This window comes from Coenobita brevimanus, chromosome 24 (genome assembly GCF_032717465.1).
Source record: "Coenobita brevimanus isolate Jiangsu-jjx chromosome 24, ASM3271746v2, whole genome shotgun sequence".
Classification (NCBI taxonomy): domain Eukaryota; kingdom Metazoa; phylum Arthropoda; class Malacostraca; order Decapoda; family Coenobitidae; genus Coenobita; species Coenobita brevimanus.
The window spans coordinates 19073830-19090869 of record NC_136977.1 but is presented as its reverse complement, the minus strand read 5'-3'; the positions used below and the strand labels follow the sequence as shown (position 1 = coordinate 19090869).

The 17040-nt window shown below is 41.0% G+C and overlaps 1 protein-coding gene and 1 pseudogene across 1 annotated transcript in view; one reads left to right on the top strand and one right to left on the bottom strand.

Moving 5' to 3' along the window:
- Positions 1-17040, bottom strand: part of LOC145393437 (cyclin-dependent kinase 9-like) — a 398106-nt gene that overhangs the window by 18191 nt on the left and 362875 nt on the right. Inside the window, exon 9 of the mRNA XM_080267535.1 lies at positions 5096-5233. Coding sequence (XP_080123661.1) covers positions 5096-5233 — 138 coding nt within the window. The remainder of the gene's footprint in view (positions 1-5095; positions 5234-17040) is intronic.
- LOC145393575 (5S ribosomal RNA) lies at positions 10039-10157 on the top strand (annotated as a pseudogene).

Here is a 17040-nt window from a genome sequence, read left to right as displayed (position 1 = left end):
AATGCTGCAAATTAACAATAGTACAGTACATAAAGGTTATAAATAAAACAGAATTAACTGTAATAAGCCATTTTACTTAACATTTTTGGAGAGGATGAGGGGCTTGGGTGGGTTGAAGGGGTTCCGAGGCTGGGGTGGAGTATTACTGGCCACCCCTCCGACGTTCTATCTTGTCTAGGAATTGATCAGCTTCATCAGGAGTCTGGAAGGGACCCTGAGCATAAGGCAGGTTCTTCCTCTTCCTCACTTGCCGTCCTGGGTTAGCCGCGTTATGTGCACCAATGGTAGGAGGGTTGGATGGGGTATTGGTGGCCATTGTGGTTGAACAATAGGTCTTCACGGCTATAGCTGCTGTCGACTGGTAACGCTGACTCTCTCTGAACCTTGACGGGAAGGATGGGTAGCTGTAACCATGTCTTGGGCCAATCAGCGCTCGGATAGCCTGTGACGTTGCGCCAATCACGGCGCGAGTATATGCATGGGCGGAGCCCACGCGATTTGAATGTTTCTGGCCGACCATCGTCCGCGATAGCAGTATTTGAGGTTGCGATAAAGGTAATCGTGTTGCATTTCACCTGTCCGTGATAGCCATGAAACACGATAGCAAAACCCGTGATAGCCAAGGGTTGACTGTACAGCAAGGTAGAAACAAGTTAAATATTGTCTAAAAGTGCAACTTACAAATGATATCCAAAGCCAGTGCTGTTGAATGAAAATAGACTTTGATAGATCCCCCTGAGAATTAGTTATTAAAGTATCAGTTAATCAGTAATAAGTATGTTTATAGAATGACGGGGCATTGTCCTGACGGGGAACGTCCATTTTATGACGACGAATTGTCGACTTCATGGCGAATTGTCTAGGAACCACATAAATAACCTTTGCTTGCTTCAGTAAAGGTAAGATCTACTGTATACTGTGGTTTTCATGCTTTTTTCTCTTTATTCACTATTAATGTGTTACTTTAAATGTTTAACCATAAGGATATTTCATGTATGTGAGTGCTAAGGTGTGTGTATGTGAGAGTTTAGGCACGTCTGGGAACATATCCCCGTTGACTCCATGTTATAATGGGATTACTATACAATGGACTGCTTTACGATGGGGTTTTCAGGAACGGAACCCCATCGTATAATGAGGGTTTACTGTACTTAAATGTGGATGGAATGGTATCTAAATTATTAGAGATGAATGATTATGTCAGAGAAAATGAACCACATATAATATGCCTAACTGAAACAAAATTAACACCAAGGATACCAAATGACATACTAAACTTAGAGGAATATAATATATGGAGAAGAGACAGAAACTTAAAAAAAGGAGGAGGAATTATAATATTAACTAAGAAAAATCTGAACATCAATGAAATAAAACTAGATACACCCTCACAAGTAGAACTGATTGCAGTAGAGATCAACCCATCTGAAGGGAAAGTAATATTAACCAATTTGTACATGCCACCCAGATCAAACACATGGGAAAGAGACGAATATGAGGACCTGGCAGAGACTACAATTCAGAGCTTAAGAGCATTACTACATAAAATGGAAGAGAAATTGGAAAGAATTATACTAACTGGAGATTTTAATTTTCATTCATTCATTGCCAGACGCCATGTATCCCAAACGGGGTGGCCAAGGGCTTAGAGTTAATTGTTTTACAAGGAGGGGCACTAATCCTCCACCAACCCCACTTGACACATAGGGACGCCAACGGCATCTGGTGTTCCTAGGCGGTCACCCATCCAAGTACTAACCAGACCCATCGTTGCTTGATTTTAATACAAATATAAATTGGAATACTCAAGATATAATAAGCCAAGAAAGCTATTGCGACCAAAAGCTCCTGGATCTTGTGCAAGAGTTTTTCCTAACGCAACATGTGAGTGAAACCACCAGAAAAAGAGGACTTGATGTACCTTCAATGCTAGATCTCATATTTACTAGGCAAGAAAATGATATTGACAGTTTAATATATCACCCTCCACTTGGCAAAAGCGATCATGCAGTACTAAATTGCAACTTCAGGATAACATATGACATAGTTAACAGCAATGAAAGTTACAAAAAGAGCCTAAACTATAAAAAGGGAAATTATCACGACCTAAAGAAGTATTTCTTAGAAGTTGATTGGGAAAACGAGCTTAGAGGACAAGATTTAAATGCTGTATATAAAAAATTCTGTGAATTTTATGAAATAGGAGTCCAGAAGTACAGCCCACGGCACAAAGAAGCAGATAAGGAAATACAGAAATGGTTCAATACAGAATGTAAAAAATCAAAAGAAAGAAGAGATTTGTTGTGGAATAGATAGAGAAGATACAATAGTGAAAAGGCATATAATAATTACAAACAGGCAAGAGACGATTATACAAGAATAAGGAGGAAAGCCCAAAAACAGTTTGAGGAGGATATCATAAATAAAAGTAGTGATCAACCGAAGCTATTTTACAGCTACATCAGAAGCAAGACCAAGGTAAAAGATATAATACAATCCATTACGGATGAAGGAATCACCTACACACAAGAGAAAGATATTTGTGAAGCACTAAATAAGAATTTCCAATCAGTTTTTACAGAAGAAAAAAATTTTGAGAGGGACTATGTGGAACATGCATGTCCACGCATACTACCAGATATACAAATATCAGAAAAAGTAATACAGGAGGAGTTAAGTAATTTAGAGGAAAAGCAAATGGTCCTGATGAAATTTCATGTTGGGTGCTATGTGAATGTGCAAAGGAGTTAAGTAAACCATTATTTTTAATTTTCAAGAAATCCTTGAGTCAAGGTAAACTACCTGATATTTGGAAGAAAGCAAATATTGTCCCCTTATTCAAGAAAGGGAATAGACAAAATCCACTCAACTACTGACCAGTATCACTGACCAGTGTTGTAAGCAAGGTATTAGAAAAGCTTATAAGAAAAGCTTGGGTAACTCATCTAGAAGAACACAATACGATAACAGAAAGACAGTTTGGTTTCAGAAAAGGAAAATCATGTGTTACTAATCTGTTGAGCTACTATGACAGAGTAACAGACACAATACAGGAAAGAGAAGGATGGGTGGACAGTATCTATTTAGATTTCAAGAAAGCATTTGACACAGTATCACATCAAAGACTTTTATGGAAACCGTACCATCAAGGAGGAATTCGAGGCAAACTGTTTTGTTGGATGCAATATTTTCTCAAAAAAAGATAAATGAGAACAGTACTAAAGGGAAACTACTCATCATGGAAAGAAGTGACTAGTGGAGTACCACAGGGCTCAGTGCTGGCACCAATCATGTTTTTAGTGTACATAAATGATATAGACAGTAACACTGGAAATGAAAGCTATCTAAATATGTTTGCAGATGATGCAAAAATACAAAGGAGAATTACTAACACAGACTCTTGTAAAGAGCTACATGAAGAATTAAATAAACTTCATGAATGGAGTAATACATGGTAAATGGAATTCAATGTGGACAAGTGTCATGTAATCAAGTTTGGTAAAAGTGGAAAAAGACCTGATTGGGATTATACGTTAGGAAATAAAACCCTACACACATCAGAAAGAGAGAAGGACCTAGGTGTGATTATCAATAACAGACTATCTCCAGCTGACCACATCAGTGAGAAGGTATGGAACATGCATACACTGCTTGCAAGTATGAGAATAGCATTCACATATATAAATGAAGACATGCTAAGAAGGATAATAACATCATTCATCAGACTAACCCTGGAGTATGCATCAGTAGTCTGGAGTCCTCATCTCAAAAAACACATTGACAAGACTGAAAAAGTTCAAAGGGCCACTACAAGATGGATACCAAGCTCAAGGGATCTAAGCTACGAAGAAAGACTAAATAAACTGAACCTACCAACACTACAGGAGAGAAGGAAAAGAGGTGACATGATAATGCTATATAAATACATATCAGGGAAGGAGAAAATAGACATAAATGATTATTTAACATATGGGGAAGCATCAGCAAGAGGACACTGCAAAAAACTGCATAAGAAGAGAGGTGATAAAGACGTAAGGAAATTCAGCTTCCCAAACAGAGCAATTGATCAGTGGAATGCACTACCGAATGAAATAGTGTGTGCCAAAACAATTCACAAATTTAAGGATATGTATGATAAATATGGTTTAAGACACGGGACAGTACGAGCTTGACTCATTCCTGTAAAGATACAATTAGGTAAGAACACACACACACACACACACACACACACACACAATGTTCTCGCTTGCCAACTGGTGGAGGGGAGTTCGCGCCTCGCTCAGGTTGCGAAAAGTTTCACTGACGAAGTGGGTGGTTACTGTCCCCCTTGAGTAAGGGGACGGGGGTGTGCTTGTGTGAAGGTCACAGCCTTGCCCTTAGATCGGACTATATGAGCTCTCAGCTCCCTTCCGGGAGGGTAAAAGCTGATGATCACGACCATCAAGTGATCCTGACCGACCCGGTGAATTACACACACACACACACACACACACACACACACACACACACACACACACACACACAAATAAAAGGCCCAAATCCAATGTGCCAAGGTATATTCCAAAGGTTGGTGGTCAGTGGATGTGAGGCTCAGTTTAGCCTCACTAGAAATGTGGTAAACACAATTCACCATAACACCATTCTCCTTCCACTCACCCATTTAAAAGGTGATTTCAGGTAGCATTTGCTAAGTGTGGAATGTGTTGTGGGAGGGGTTTATGTGGGACATTGTGGGGAAGTTATGAAAGATTTAGTTATGAGGCTGGATACATAATAACCATTTTATTTAAAGCATTGTTTAGTTTTTGCCATTTTTGTTTACATTGCGCTGCACAAAACCAAATGAACGGCACAAAATACAAAATTACCATGTTGTATTTGGCGGAGAAAGACAAGAATTTTACTGTAACTGACATGAACTAGTTATCAAATAGTAAGCAATCCTTATCAATAACGGAGTCAAAGACATTAAAGTGTATAAAATGATGTGGCGGGTCATATATATCAAAACTACCATACTGCTTTTACTGTAACTGCTTTTACCAACCAGAGTGGACCAATTTGTTATACAAAAACATCTGTAGCAATACAATACCTGCGTGTGTTGTGAAAGCATTTTGGACAGGTCACAAGGCATTGGGTCAGTCCAAAAGAAATCGTGATCCAAGGCAGAGGAGGAGTCTGTTCTCTTGCTGGGGTCCAAGGTAAGAAGCTTGTCTAAGAGGTCTAGAGCCTGTGAAATGAAACATATTAAACATAACAATCCAACAGCATGATAAAGTATGCTACTTATTAAATGTACTAACCTCTTCAGTACATCAGCAAATTTTTACATGTTATTTTTACTACTATCAGTTGATGTATTCAGCTATGGTAAGAAGTCTGATTGTGAGGGGGGTTACAAATGAACTCAACTAACCCCTCGGATAAAAGAGGTCTCCTCTAATAGAATAAAATTGTCAGGCAGTACCAAGAATAAAATCTGCTAAAAAACAAAGTTGCCATATGTTAAAACAACTACAATTTTTAACTGATCTTAAGTCTTTGAGGAACAAAAACTTTCTGGATCCAGTGAAAATGTTTTGTGCTTCATTTCATTTTGTTTAATTTATAAAGCCTCCAAAATGCTTGTCAGCATTGGCCTTGGTCATCTACTGGCTGCTTGATCTGTGGTGGCCTCCCTATTCAGTCCCGTATCCCTGAAGTCACACTCTATGACCTCATCCCAGGTTGTTTTCAGTCTGCCTTTCACAATCTTACCACCAACATTCACACTTCTCTCTGCACCCAACTGTCATCCCCCATCCACTCCACATGCCCAAACCATTCCAATCTAACTCTCCTCGTTACAACACCAATACTGTACATTCAAATCCCATCCTTCCTCGCAACTCTTCAGTCATAAACCTAGCCCCCTCAGGCCTAGCATTCAAGGATGCACTACACATCCACCAAATCACTGTCACTTCTGGATGTCTGAGCTTAAAAACATCCTCTTCCATTACTGTCCAGGTCTTACTACCATACAGTATTATACTCCTAACATATGCTGCATACAAAGATCCCTTAGCATAAAGAGAGAGCTCTCTCAATGTCAGGAGAGGCAACAGCTCCTTGAACTTCTTCCAGCCACTCCTTACTCCAGCCACAGAGTTAGCTTCAGCCCCATCTCCAGCACATAACATGTCTCCCAAGTAACAGTACTCTTCAACATACTCAGGAGACTCACCAGCAAGATCCTTTCACACCTAACAGTCTCCACATGCTCTCTCCAACACACTGTACATATGAAACCACATTACCTCCCAGTCTACCTCTACTACCACTACATTCATTATGCATCCACTTATCATAAATACTGCACAAGATGGAATTACTTCCCACACACCCTTGTGGCAAACTGCACATGGCCACACTCACTCTTCTTTGACAGTACTGCCACCAGCCCTAGATACTATCAGTTTTGTTTTATCATCTGGCATTAATCTTCATCATTCATCAACTTTAGTTTTATGTCTGTTTTCCTTGTAAAATGGGTCTGATGGATTCACCTGATAGCACTCTTCCACCTTGCTCTATTCACTGCCACTTCTTTGGTAATATCTCATGATCTAAGGTCTCTAAATACCACCTATCCCCCATGTCTTCCTTGGTATACTTCTCCACTGACAGCCCAGTACCTCTATGCTCCTACACCAACTCAGTCAACTTCCTAGGTCTAACCTTTTGAAGTCTCAAAACCATCTCAATCTTCTCCTTTCAGCTTCCTTCTTAATGCTTTAAAACCCCATCCATATTCTCAGCTCTCCTAAGGATGCCTCATCATGCATTACTCTATATATGTGACAGATCATACTCATGTCATTTAGTTCCAGTCTCACAGTATCCTCCTCTTACGTCCCACCCCTCACTGCCATACACCACTATACTCCTAATTCAGATATTCAATATTTTTCCTTTTGTGGACAGCGAAAACACTCAAGATGTCAGGTGAGTAGCAATTCTCTAAATTTTTTCCAACCACAACATACCTTTGCAACACCACTCAGTTCAGCAACACCTCCTGCACTGACATTATCAAGTAGAATTAGTCCACAACCTCTGGTGACTCATTTCCTACCATCAAGGATCTTTTGCTCTACCATGAAAGTGCTGGCTGTGCCCCTACATCTACTACACCTAAAATCCACCACTGCTTCAAACTACCGCGCACTTCACTGCCCTGTACTATGTATCTTATGTGGACCAAATGGTAGCAACTGGTAAAAAAAATACTGTTCAAGTTCTGCCCACACCTTTTCTACAAACAGTATATGGCCAGTTATCCAGATCTGTCACCATCCCAATGATACATCCACAACTAATGGCTTTTGTCTTTCCAGTGTTCACTCAGAGACCTTTTGACCAGGGTTGGAATAATTATAATTGTAACTGAAATTTAATTAATTACAGAAATACAGTAATTGTAATTCTAATTGTAACTGAAATTTAATTAATTACAGAAATACAGTAATTGTAATTATAATTGTAATTGAAAATAACATTGAAGTAACTGCAATTGTAATTAATTAATTGATAAGTTAATTGTAACAATTGCAATTGTGAAAGGGGAGGAAAGTGGTACTGGTAAGGTAACCCTGTAGCCTACCAAGCTGTCATTATGGGATTAAGATGCCCCGGGATCAACCCACCTAAGCCGCGTTTTGACAGTTCTACTGACTTTGTCCTGAACAAGTGTTCTCTCATGGGACCTGACCCAGCTCCTGGTTCCCCTTCGATCTGAAATGCCAAGGCTCAGGATCTCGCGGTGGAAGAAGGGTATGTTCCAGAGCCCTTACTCCTCCCTAATCCCCAGATTTTACCAGTCACCGATGCCAGCGTCACCAGAGAACTCCTCCTACTCAGGTGCAGAGAGAGAAGGCTTGACACATTCCTTCACACTCTCTCCTAGACACACATTCCTCATGGCTCACACACACACACTCTCTTCCCATCAGTGAACTATGTTAACAGAGACTGGGAACTGAAGTCTCATGTCCTTGGTTGTGATAATTCAGACGGCCGACGCACAGCATTTAACACTGCATCTGCCTATGAGGAAACTGTCAATCAGTTCAGTATTCAAGGGAAGGTAAAGAAAGTTGAAGCTGATAATGCACTGTAATGGTGAATGCATCTGACATTTCCTTGCCAAGTTTCTACATAGATCAGGAAGAGGAGGGGGCTGGAAATTCATGTGACCCCAACATCAATGATGAGGATATTTGCTTAGAAGATGTTCTGACTTACCTTCCTCAAAGAATGAGATGTTTTGCACATTCTCAGCAACTGTGTGTGAGATATGGGTTTACTCACCCAAATGCAAAAAATTCACTACTCTCATCAATGCTTCAAAAAATGCTTCAGAAACTGCATCCTTGATCAATTCACTGAGGAAATCAACAGCAGCTGCTCCGTACCTTCGATCTAAAGGGTTTGTTCTCCAGACACAAAATGTGACAAGACAGAAGTCACAGCTGAAAATGGTGAAATCTATACTCAAGACCCCTGTAAAGGTGAATAAAGCAATTGATCTTCTGTCCCTGAGAGACCAAAGGAGTAAGAAAAGCATCCCAATGGAGATTTCTGCTCAAAGGAGCTTGTGATTGTCCTCGAACCTTTTCATGAGGCCTTGGAAGTTGTGGAGGGACAGAAGGAGGTCAACATATCTGCTACTGGACCAGTTTTTCAGGGACTTAAACACATTGGAGAATCTAATTCATAATACCAAATTACAACACTGTGAACAACTGGCTTAAATGCTACCGAACTCTGTGAAGAACAGATTGGATCCATACTTGGAAATGAGAGATGTTCAAGTGGCGGCTTTTTTGGATCCTAGGTTCAGACTGGACTGCCTTTCACTACAAGAGCAGAAGGACCAAGTGCTGGCATATGTCAAGGAAATGCTTGAAGAATTGGAGGTGGTTCATGAGGGGTCAACAATGGATAAAGAGTGTGACAAGGATGATCTAGCAGGAGGATTACTGGAATCTAAAAGACCCAGACTGTTCTCTTCTATTATCAAAATGTTCATCAAAGCTCCAAAAGCAACGAGGATCAGAGGGAAGCAAAGTGTCAGTGAGTCTTTTGTTGAAGCAATATGTAGAGGAAGGAACTCAGCCATTTTCCTGTGATCCAATGCTATAATGGAAAGAAGTGTCACAAGCTTTGCATCTAATGAAGAACCTTGCAAGAGAGGTAATTGGGTATATTGCTACATCTGCTCCATTAGAGCGAGTTTTCGACATTGCCGGAAATTATTTAACTGAGAACAGATCACTTCCTTCCGTTCAATGTTATTAATAAAGTGCAAGAGTGAATTGTTTGAAAAACTACAGGCTCTTCAGTTACTGTCTGCAACTTGTACAAAAATGAAATCTTGATATTTGTTTTCAAATTAGTTTGTGCCACAGTAAATGAAGGACAACCTCACAATGCCATTTCTTAACCATAACAATTTTTTTTTTTCCAAACTTGGGAAATTGTAATTATAATTGTAATTATAACTGATTTTGTTTTGCAGTAATTGTAACTGTAATGTAACTGCTCTTCCAATGTGTATTTGTAATTATAATTGTAAAACAAAGAAAGTAATTGTAATTGTAACTGTAATTAAATTTTTGAAGCGTAATTGCTCCAACCCTGCTTTTGACTCCATGCCATATCTCCCCTTTTTGGAATATTTCAACCAATTCTTCCATACTCTCTGCCCTCAGCATGAAATAATCTGCATAAAAGAACTTCTACAGATACCCCTAAATCTCTTGACAATGCTTTTGCTACCATTATGTGCAGCAGTGGGCTCAGGACTGATCCCTGATGTACCCAAACTTAATCTCAAATTCTTTGCTGTAAGTTCCACTACCTCTCACACACCTTCCAACATCTACATACATGGCAATAACCACCAAACCATCCAGTGCTGCAATTGCTTTGAGCAGATGTTATGCTACATCTGTGGGAGCATGCACAAATTTTGAAAAATTTTAACAATTTGCTCAGGACCATACCACGTTGAGTACACCGCTTCCCGTCCGATCAGCAAAGTTAAACAACGTTGGGTATGGTTAGTACTTGGATGGGTGACCGCCTGGGAATGCCAGATGCTGTTGGCATCCCTACGTGTCAAGTGGGGTTGGTGGAGGATTAGTGCCTCTCCCTGTAAAACAATTAACTCTAAGCCATTGGCCACCCCGTCTGGGATACATGGCGTCTGGCAATGAATGAATGAATGAATGCTCAGGACTTCTTTTTTTCTTTTATTTTTAATGTGAGGAAGATGGAACCAAAGGATACTACCCCACAATCATTGTTCCTTCCAAGAGTAAAACTAAATACAAGAGACAGCCATATTCAAGATCCGATCATTTCGAGATGCCTGGACACACTGCGTTTGAAAGACTGGAGATCACAGGAAGCAGGAAATACAGACAGAGGGAGACAGTTCCTGCATTGACCTGTTGCATAAATGAAGGACTGGGAGTAATGGTTAACTCTTGCATTAGAGAGTTGGACAGAAAAGGGATGAGAGTTTGCTGCTAGACGGGAGCTACGCGACCGTCGTAGAGGTGGAGGAATGCATGCAGATAGTTCAGAGGAGCCGTGACCATTGAAGTAGCGATAGAAAAGAGATAAAGATGCAACAGTGCGATGAAGAGACAGAGGTTGAAGAGAAACAGTGAGAAGAGGAGAGTTAATGAGACGAAAAGCCTTTGACTCCACCCTGTTGAGAAGAGCTGTATGTGGGGAGCCTCCCCACATATAAGAGTTGTACTCCACACAGGGGAGGATAAAACCCCTGTATAGAGTCAACAATTGTGCAGGGATACAGAAGGAATGGAGCTGGCTTAGCACACCTAATCTCTTGGAAGTAGATTTTACAAGAGATGTAATATGATCTTTCCAAGATATGTCCCGAGTAAATGAAACCCCAAGCATGTTCAAGGATGATGCAGGATTAAGCTGAATATTATTAAACGTATGTGGGTATGCCTCTAGAAGATTTTGCCGGGTTGATAGGTGTAAGAACTGAGTCTTAGATGCATTAAAAAAACAGATTATTTTTACCCCGGTCAGAGATACGAGCCAAGCCAGACATTAGGTGTGCCATAGCCTCATCCCTTGTTTGCTGAGGTAACTGCTGAGATGGACGTTGCGGGAACCAAATGGAAAGGTGAAGGGTGGAGTTATCAGTGTACGAGTGGATAGGGTTAGATGTACAGCTTAGAAGGTCACTGATCAATAAAAGGAAGAGAGTTGGTGTGGGGACAGAGCCCTGAGGAACACCACTGTTCATAGATCTAGAAGAAGAACGATGGCCATCTACAACTGTGGCTACAGAATGACCAGAAAGGACGCTAGAGATCAAGGCAAAGGTAGAAGGATAGAAACCGTAAGAGGGCAGTTTGGAAATTAAAGATTTATGCCAGACTCGATTGAAAGCCTTTGAGATGCCAACTGCAATGGCAAAGCTTTTGCCAAAATCCTGAAAGGAGGATAACCAGGAGTCTGAAAGGTAGGTGAGAAGATCGCCAGTGGAGCGTCCCTGACGGAACCCATACTGACGATTATTGTGATAGGAATGATGCTTTTAAATTTTTCTATTAACCCCTACACCGCGGGCATGTTTACCGATGTTTTGTGTGTGCCGCGGGGTTATTCGGGCTCCGACAGACTCTCAAAAAATATTTGCCAAAAATCAGTTATTAGTCCTAGAATATTAAAATTACATATGCTTATGGCACATACCTTCAGCTTTCTCCTGGAATGTTTGTTGAGCCTTCGTCAGTTACCTTAGGACTTGTGGAGACCTCTGAAGTTGGGTAACGAAGTCTCCACTTTACACTTCCCGACAACCCGTAATATCATTACCACAGCCAGATATTAACACTATAAACACTACTCTATGATTTTCAAGTAATTTGGGATCCATACTAAAAAAAAAAACCCACTGTGAAAGCAATGAAAATTACGAGCGCGTCTGGCCGTCGCACTGGCACTAGTTCGCTCTTGGTACTCTGTCATTTATTATTCATAAAACCCCTGACACTTTATATTTCTATTACTATATAACACTTATATATATCTACAGTCTTTATCCATAAGTTTCCTTCAGTAGTATTAGTTTATTGTCACTGTAGGGATTCAATTTCTTTCAGTAAAATATGTAGCATTCACTTTCTCGTCCTGTATACTAGCATTGAGAGTGAATGTCACTTTCATCTTCACTCTCGTAACTCATAGTATTCAGACATGCTAGAGTGAAACTTTCACTTCCATTACTCCTAGGGTATATACTCGTATTCTTATAATACTACTCATTTACATTTCTATTTACGTTCTCTATTTTATTTACATTATTTACATTTACATTTTATTTACACTGTGTTATGCACTGTCACTTGAAGTAACTTATAAAACTATTTTCCATTGTTCACGTATATTTACATTCATTACTTTCACTTGCTGTTTACACATTATTTACAATTCCACTTGCACTGTTTTACTCAATAGAAAGATCGTAGTCACTCTTTTATCAATTGTCAGCCCTTTACCTCTTTCCACACGAGGTTTAGTAGGGGGTAAAGGTCACAGGGCCCTTTGCATGGGGGTGAAAAAGTCCCTGAAGTCAGCAAGAAGAAACAGACGTACCTCTACTTCAGAAGATGAGAGTAAACTGATAAGGGAGGGCCGTGGTAGAGGCCTACTTAGGGGATATTCAGTGCTACTAATGTTAGCTCTTGAAACAGCTATGTATAGCACAAATGATTGGCAGGAAATCTAGACAATACATTATAAATTAGGTAGTTCCAGGTGAATGTAAATATCACTTAGGCTTCTCCCTTCCCTCCTTACATGTATATTTATTACGAAACTAGATTATACAGCATATTTCAAGGGGAAAAAAACAGCGAAAATTAGCGAACGAGTGCACGTGAGGTGTTGTCAGGTGATAATTAGCCAGTTCCAGGTGTATGGCACTCTCACTTACCTTATTTCTTTCTTGTATATATTATTTGGTATAAGAATAGGGCATAGGGCTTATTTCAATGGATGAAATCAGTGAAAAATTCCAGGGAAGATTTACTTAGCTGTAGCACGGCCGGGCAGGCGAGATGATAGGGTAATGGAGGGGGCGGTAGGGAGAGGAGTCAAGAATGGGGAGAAATGGCTAAATTGTCAACAATGGATGGGAATACAGATGAGATTAGGAGTGCTGACTAGTGTTGGACATTGGCAGTACTGATAGATGATACAAGCCCCCACTTGGAAGCCCGGGTGAATTCAAAATAACACAGAATCACAAAAGCGACACACCGCGGTATAATCCCTTGCTCCCAAGCGTCACGAAAGTGACGCCCCGCGGTTAAGGGGTTAAGAATTGACTCGAAAACTTTTGAGATACTGGATGTTAAAGCAATTGGACGATACTTAGTGGGTTGGGAATGGTCACCCTTCTTTGGGACTGGCTGAATGAGAGCAAACTTCCAGCAAGAAGGAAAGGTACAAGGTGATAGACAAAGGTGAAAGAGTTTGCCTAGGCAGGGTGTAAGCACAGATGCACAGTTCTTGAGAACAACAAGAGGGACTCCATCAGGCCCATATGCCTTATTAGTATTGATGCTTGTGATGGCGGAAAATACATCAGCTGAAGAAATTTTAATGTCAGCCATGAGGAAGTCAGAGGGGGGAAGTGATGGAGGAACAGCACCGGAATCGTCTAAGATGGAATTGGAGGAGAAAGTCTGAGCGAAGAGATCTGCTTTATCAGTAGAAGAAATAGCTACAGAGCCATCAAAGCAGAAAAGAGGAGGGAAGGATGATGAAGTAAAGTTGTTAGAAAGGTTTTTGGCAAGGTGCCAGAAGGAGCGGGAAGAATTCGAGTTGGAGAGCTGAAAGCATTTAGTCCATCCATCCATCCATCATCCAATCCTATGTTGCCCCATTAGGAGCGTAGGAGCCCGGGGCTAGGCAGTTGGTCCTGACATTTAAGATGACAGTGACCAGCCTCACTCATCCCTGAGTGGCATTATGTGAACAACACACCCCAACCACCCCTTGGATATAAACTTCACAGGCTCAATCCTACAGGAGCATAATAATTACCCACTAAACCATCAGGTGCCAAAATTTGGTTATATGGTTACCACCCAGCATAGTAAATGGTTTCCTAGTGTACAGGAAACCATTTGGCTTGTCATTCAGTGTAGAGTCACCCACTGGCAGAAGGAAGAGGAAAGAAAGAAAGATGGAAGAGGGAGTGTAAAGTCATCCGTAGGAAGAAGGACGAGGAAAGACTGAAGGAAAGAAAGACAGAAGAGGATGGAAGGAAAGAAGGATGGAGGAGAGGAAAGGGCAGACACCCGAGAGCATCACTACATCGAGTGAGTGGATGGTGAGCGTCCCCACCTACCACAAAGAGAGCATTTAGTACGGATGAAATTATTTTTAGCAGAGAGAAGAACAAACTTAGCACGATTCCGGGCAGAAACGTATAAAAGATGTGATTCAGGGGCGGGCTGGCTCTGGTACCTTTTATAGGCCCTCTCCTTGTTGCAGACAGCATTAGAACAAGCATGATTAAACCAAGGTTATCTTGCATTAGGCAAAGGATATGAGAAAGGAATGTATGCTTCCATGCCCGAGAGAATAACCTCCAAAATGCGCAAGGCACACTTAGATGGCTCCTGGCCATGGAAGCAATAATCATTCCATGGAAAATCAAAGAAGTACTGCCTGAAGGCCTCCCAATCTGCTGCTCCGAAGTGCCACAGACGACATTTCTTTGGAGGGTCCATAGGCCATACCGGAGTGACAGGACAGGTTAGGATGATAAGGTTGTGACCAGAGGAGCCCAACGGAGAGGAAAGATTAACAGTGTAAACAGAAGGATTAATTCTAGGGAAGAGGGCAAGTATGTTGGAGCTCTCTCCAAGGCAGTCAGGGATACAGGTAGGGTGCTGTACAAGCTGCTCTAGATCATTAACGATAGAAAAGGTGTAGGCTTGCTCACCAGGTGGATCAGTGAAAGGTGGGGAGTGCCAAAGGTGGTGGTGAACATTGAAATCTCCTAGAAAGGAGATCTCAGAGAAAGGAGAAATGGATAGAATGCGTTCCATCACAGAAGTAAGATAGTCAAAGAATTTTTGATAGTCAGTAGAATTAGGAGATAAGTAAACAGTGCAGATATATTTAGTCAGAGAATGATAGAAAAGCTGAAGCCAGAGTGTAGAGAATTCAGAAGAATCGAGTTCAGGAACACGAGAGCAAGATAAGTCCTTGCGTATATATACACAACAGACACCTTTGGCTTTGAAATGAGTATAGAGAAAGTAGGAGGATACAGAAAAGGGTCTGCTGTCAGTTGCCTCAGACAGCTGAGTCTCAGTTAGAAAAAGAAGGTGAGGTTTTGAGAAGGAGAGGTGGTGCTCAACAGAGCGAAAGTTAGAGGAACGGCCGCGAATGTTGCAGAAATGAAGTAGAAGAGAGTCAGACAGTAGTTCCAGGCAGCTCGAGTCATCACTGAGAGAGGGGCAGAAGGTGTGGGCATTTATGGTCCCCCCTCCCCTCCTGGGGACTCCGAGGCCACGTGTTGCACTGCCATAATTTTTTTAAATTTTGGAAAAGGAAGTGTAGTGTGTACTGTGCACGTAGTTTGGTGTTGATAGTTAGAGAAACTTGTATTGGAGAGCATGCTGGCCTACTCTCTCTGTCACTGAGACACTGAAAAAGTTCAGCAAAGGGCTGTTTATACCGCCATCGCCCCCTCAGTACAGGCAATTTTCCCAAAGTTGGTTGCTTTCAAACCACTGTATCTCAGAATGTACAGTAGAAGTCATTTAATCCGGAACACAGTAGCCCACAGACCTTCTGGATTATCAGATTTTCCGGACTATCAGACAGGTACCTGAAAATGTTCAAAACACACCCCAAAAAATAATAAATTATAATAATTAAAAATGATAGTTTTCTTTATTTACCGGTACCTTTGTGGTGTAGTGCAGATGTTGGCTGTCTGAGGTCATATTTCAGTAAACCCTTCATAGGTCGAACTTTTAGAAGACGGAATCTTCGGTAAGTCATCCTCAGGCCGAGAGCCGAGACCATGTATGTAAGTAGGCAGAGAAGCGGAGGTAGGGGAACAAAAGTGGCACCAGGCCGACATGCGGCCGCTAGTCTGCTGCTTGCCTGATTTCACTGGATTTGAAGTGATGAGAAGAATATTAATGAAGAAGACATCATCCAGTGGCTTGATATGGATGCAGATGATCCTGGTTATCATCACCAAACAGAAGAAATTGCTGAGTCCGTGGCTGGGAAGAAAGACGAAGATGATGACGACGAGGAAGAGAACAGCGATGCTGGACGCAAGAATCCATACAAATTATCCCAAGCTCGTGAAGCAATGGATGTTGCAATATCTTGGCTGGATTATGTTGATGATACAGAAGCACAAAATTTTTATACACAAGTAAGGGAGTTGCAAGGCTTGGTTATTTGTCGCCAATATTCGCAACAGAAGCAGGTGAAGATTCATGACTTCTTTAAGCCTATGCCAAGGCATCGGCCTATCCCTCCTCCTGATTCCAGCAGTGATTCTGCTTCTACAGCTCTTCAGATAGACAGCACTTCAAATAGTGTTGGCACAGACACTGAATAGTGTCTGTGTGTGTGTGTGTTCTAATTTGACTAAATGAAAACAAAAAAAAGTGTGCGTGTGTCTTAGTGTTAAGTGATCATGATTAAAGTTCAGTATTATCATTACTCCAAGTGTTACACTGCAGTCTATTATAGTGATTACATTTAAGTTTAATTCTTAATGTTCAGTGAAATAAATACTGATTACTGTTTAAAATGTTACGTTGAATAGTGAATTCCACCACCTCCGTCTCCAACACAAGCTGCCGATGGGTCTGTACTACCTCTAACTAAAGGTAAATTAGGTGCACTGATTTTTTTTTTTTTTTTTTTTTTTTTTATACACTGTATATGCTCCTT